Below are 4,548 nucleotides of genomic sequence, written 5' to 3' on the forward strand. Positions count from 1 at the left end.
GACCAAAGAGGAAAGGAACCATCCGGATTGTTATAGGCGCAAAGTTTAAAAGCCAGCATCTGTGATGGTATGGGGGTGTATTAGTTCCCACGGCATGGGTAACTTACACATCTGTGAAGGCCCCATTAATGCTGAAAGGTACATACAGGTTTTGGAGCAACATATGTTGCCATCCAAGCAACGTTACCATGGACGCCCCTTCTTATTTCAGCAAGACAATGCCAAGCCACATTCTGCACGTGTTACAACAGCGTGGCTTCATAGTAAAGAGTGCGGGTACTAGACTGGCCTCCCTGTAGTCCAGACCTGTCTCCCATTGAAAATGTGTGGCACAATATGAAGCGTAAAATACAACAACGGAGACCCCGGACTGTTGAACAACTTAAGCTGTACATCAAGCAAGAATGGGAAAGAGTTCCACCTGAAAAGCTTTAAAAATTGGTCTCCTCAGTTCCCAAACGTTTACTGAGTGTTGTTAAAAGGAAAAGCCATGTAACACAGTGGTAAAAATGCCCCTGCGCCAACTTTTTTGCAATGTGTTGCTGCCATTAAATTCTAAGTTAATACCCATCCATCCATTTTCTACTGCTTGTCCCTTTTCGGGGTGGCGGGGGGTTCTGGAGCCTTTCTCAGCTGCATTTGGGCAGAAGGCGGGGTACACCCTGGACAAGTCGCCACCTCATCGTAGGGCCAACACAGATAGACAACATTCACACTAGGGCCAATTTAGTGTGGCCAGTCAGCCTATCCCCAGGTGCATGTCTTTAGAGGTGGGAGGAAGCCGGAGTACCCGGAGGGAACCCACGCAGTCATGGGGAGAACATGCAAACTCCACACAGAAAAATCCCGAGCCCGGGATTGAACTCAGGACTACTCAGGACCTTCGTATTGTGAGGCACATGCACTAACCCCTGTACCACAGTGCTGCCTCTAAGTTAATGATTATTTGCACACAAATAAAATAAGTTTCTCAGTTCCAAGGTTAAATATATTGTCTTTGCTGTGTATTTAATTGAATGTAAGTTGAAAAGGATTTGCAAATCATTGTATTCTGTTTTTATTTACGATTTACACAACGTGCCAACTTCACTGGTTTTAGGTTTTGTAAGTAATTTGCAGTGTAATCCTTGTTTCGATTCCAGAGCAACGTGGCCTAATGACATATTCGGCAGCCATTGTGAGGATGAGGTCCAGACTTTACTGAACATCTACTTTCGCCATCAAACCCTGGGTCAGACGGGAACGTTCGCGTTGGTGGGCTCAAAGCAGGACCTGACAGACATCTCCGCCAAGTTGATGGAACTCAACGGAGAGATGCGGGACATGATCCGGCAAGCGCGCGGCTACCGAGCCATCACTGCTTTCCTCCCGGACGCCAGGCTTTCGGGATCGAGTCTCTGACGGCAGACTACCAGCGGATGCCCGCACTTAGGAATAACAAACATCAGAATGTTCTGAGATCTTTGCAACAATATTGAGAGGCTTTTATTGCACTAATGGATGTTGTCACAGAGCGACAACATTAACATTTCACAATATAGCATACCAAAGCTTTGCAGCTCATCTTAAACTGTCAAAAGGGGAATTGTGCAATTTTTCACACATGTGGAAGGAGTTTAACTGTACAGTCAAAGAATGTATTTGAATATCGCAGGAAAAAAACATAAGGGAGACTTGGTTACTTTGTGTGTGTGGGGGGTGGGATTGTGTGTTTGTGTGCTTGACTGTGGAATTTAGCGTGTTGTGTGGGACATTAACTGTAGTTTATTGTTGCTTGGGAAGGCTGCAGATCTACTGTAATGTGCATTGCTGGTGTCTGAGTTATGCTTTAATTTACAAACACCTGACTGTACTCTGCAGCTTTTCAGCAAATAATTTATATTTGCAAGAGAGAATACAAGCTTTTACCTGCCTAGATTTTAAAGGAAATTATTTTATTGAACATTGTCAAGTTTGCAAATTCTATTTTAGTCATCTTTAGGAACAAATATTTTCATGGAGCACTTGTACATAGAGCGCTTTATTCGCGTCACAAGATTGTATTTTTATGAAATTGCAATTTGAGGAGATAGTTACGTTATTTTTTAAAGCTTTCAAGAGGAATTGTATGTGTGTCTGATGTTGTACATAGTTTTGGCTTTGCAATGTGTTGAAAGTGGTGTACTGTACACTTGTGTAACAATAACAAATAAAACATACATTTGTTAAACATTTATGTCGTTTTTACATCAATCGTACCATGAATTGATTTACGTGGACCCCGACTTAAACAAGTTGAAAAACTTATTCGGGTGTTACCATTTAGTGGTCAATTGTACGGAATATGTACTGTACTGTGCAATCTACTAATAAAAGTTTTAATCAATCATTCTAGCAGGACTATTGTCGTGATGTGCGGATCGATACTGAAATACGGATACCGCCAATACAAGCTATGTATGCTCGTAATATCGATTTTCAAATCGAAATATCTCTATTTTTGATACTTCAGTTATTTGAGATTATCCATATCATTACCAGGAACACTGTAAAGTAACTAAATAACTGAGAACATGTCTGCATTAAACGTAATTGGTGGGAACTATTTTTCTTCCGCCTCGGTAATGCGTGTTGTACCGAAATCTGTTACCCATCGGAATTTGTAACTCCAGGGGGCGATGTTCCCATGGCGTTTGTTTGATGGTTAAACGGCAAGCCCAAGGAGGAGGAGAAGAAGAACGCTTGCGTAAATGGCGTAAACTATCCTTAATGCTGAAACGTCAGTTGTCACAATTTCAGCATTAATAAATTACACATATTCTGGAAATCAATGACTTACTTTTATTGTAGTATGAGTCCATTGTATCGCGTAAATGGCGTAAACCATCCTTAATGCTGAAACGTCAGTTGTCAGAATTTCAGCATTAATAATTAATCCGGAAAATGTATATGTGTGAGAGAGAATCAATAGCTGATACAATGGACTCATACTATAATGAAAGTAAGTCATTTATTTCTAGAATATGTGTAATTTATTAATGCTGAAATTCTGACAACTGACGTTTCAGCATTAAGGATAGTTTACGCCATTTACGCAAGCGTTCTTCTTCTCCTCCTCTTTGGGCTTGCCGTTTAACCATCAAACAAACGCCATGGGAACATTGCCCCCTGGAGTTACAAATTCCGATGGGTAACAGATTTCGGTAACAATGCGCAAGCGAGACAATAACCGGCAATTAAAGTGAGTCACACAATATTATAAAACAAGTTTAGGTATCATTTTTGTAGGCTATTTGGAGATACCTACAGTACAGAGTTTGATATAAATAAGTAACGCTAGAAATATATTTTATATTTAACCAGACACATTATGTTTTCCATCCATCCATTTCCTACCGCTTGTCCCTTAGGTTTTATTTGCGGAAAATGTCGGTATCGGATCGGTATCAGCAATTCCAGCCTGCATTTTATTCGGTATCGGATCCGGAAAAAAATGTGGTATCGCTTTTAACTACTGTACTGTAGTAGGATTAATCTTTAAAAAAATATCAGTTTTTTTCCAAACCTGTGACAGCATCCATCCATCCATTTTCTACCGCTTGTCCCTTTCGGGGGGGGGGGCTGCATGGAGTCTATCTCAGCTGCATATGCTGATAAAAAAAAACACATTAAAAAAATAATTGTTGTTTGATCGGGTCATTCATAAATTGCTCATGTTTGTAATTCGTTAAGAGAGGTTAGCGTCATTTGTTGCAGAATAATTTATAAAATCTCTAAAGAGAAACACGTCTGGACTCTTACTTTAAAAGTAACTAAAGTAGTTCCGGTATCCTGCGGAGAGCGCGAGGTTCATTTTGCAACAAAGCTGCTTGTTTACTATTGCTACAATTTATAGTATTAAAAACGAACAATTTAGTTTGTTTAGGACGTTCATAAATTATGTGTTTTTTAATTTAATTTAATTTAATTTAATTTAATTTAATTTAATTTAATTTAATTTAATTTAATTTAATTTAATTTAATTTAATTTAATTTAATTTAATTTAATTTAATTTAATTTAATTTAATTTAATTTAATTTAATTTAATTTAATTTAATTTAATTTAATTTAATTTAATTTAATTTAATTTAATTTAATTTAATTTAATTTAATTTAATTTAATTTAATTTAATTTAATTTAATTTAATTTAATTTAATTTAATTTAATTTAATTTAATTTAATTTAATTTAATTTAATTTAATTAGTGGCGACTTGTTCAGGGTGTACCCCGCCTTCCGCCCGAATGCAGCTGACATAGGCTCCAGCACCCTCCGCGACCCCGAAAGGGACAAGCGGTAGGAAATGGATGGATGGATGGATGGATAGTTATCTTCTTCTCACTCCCTTTCAGGCAAAACTGGATCATCATGCTTACATATTTTTGCATTATATTAATTAATATTATTAGTAGGTGTTGTCTACCTTGTACTTTTTTATGTCATTGCCTGAAATAAATGAATAAAAAAATGAAAATGAATTTAATAAAACGTATTTTGAACATTTAAGCACGTCTATACTCTTACTTTGA

At 37.5% G+C, this 4,548-nt stretch overlaps 1 protein-coding gene across 4 annotated transcripts in view; it reads left to right on the forward strand.

Moving 5' to 3' along the window:
- The window catches only part of LOC133658420 (protein furry homolog), a 94,332-nt gene extending 92,121 nt beyond the window's left edge, over positions 1 to 2,211 (forward strand). For all 4 annotated transcript variants that reach the window (XM_062060450.1, XM_062060453.1, XM_062060451.1 and 1 more), the window contains one exon: positions 1,143 to 2,211. In XM_062060450.1, coding sequence (XP_061916434.1) covers positions 1,143 to 1,401 — 259 coding nt within the window. In that variant the 3' untranslated portion in view covers positions 1,402 to 2,211. The remainder of the gene's footprint in view (positions 1 to 1,142) is intronic.
- Positions 2,212 to 4,548: the final 2,337 nt, after the last annotated feature.

Source organism: Entelurus aequoreus, linkage group LG10 (assembly GCF_033978785.1).
Source record: "Entelurus aequoreus isolate RoL-2023_Sb linkage group LG10, RoL_Eaeq_v1.1, whole genome shotgun sequence".
Taxonomy (NCBI): domain Eukaryota; kingdom Metazoa; phylum Chordata; class Actinopteri; order Syngnathiformes; family Syngnathidae; genus Entelurus; species Entelurus aequoreus.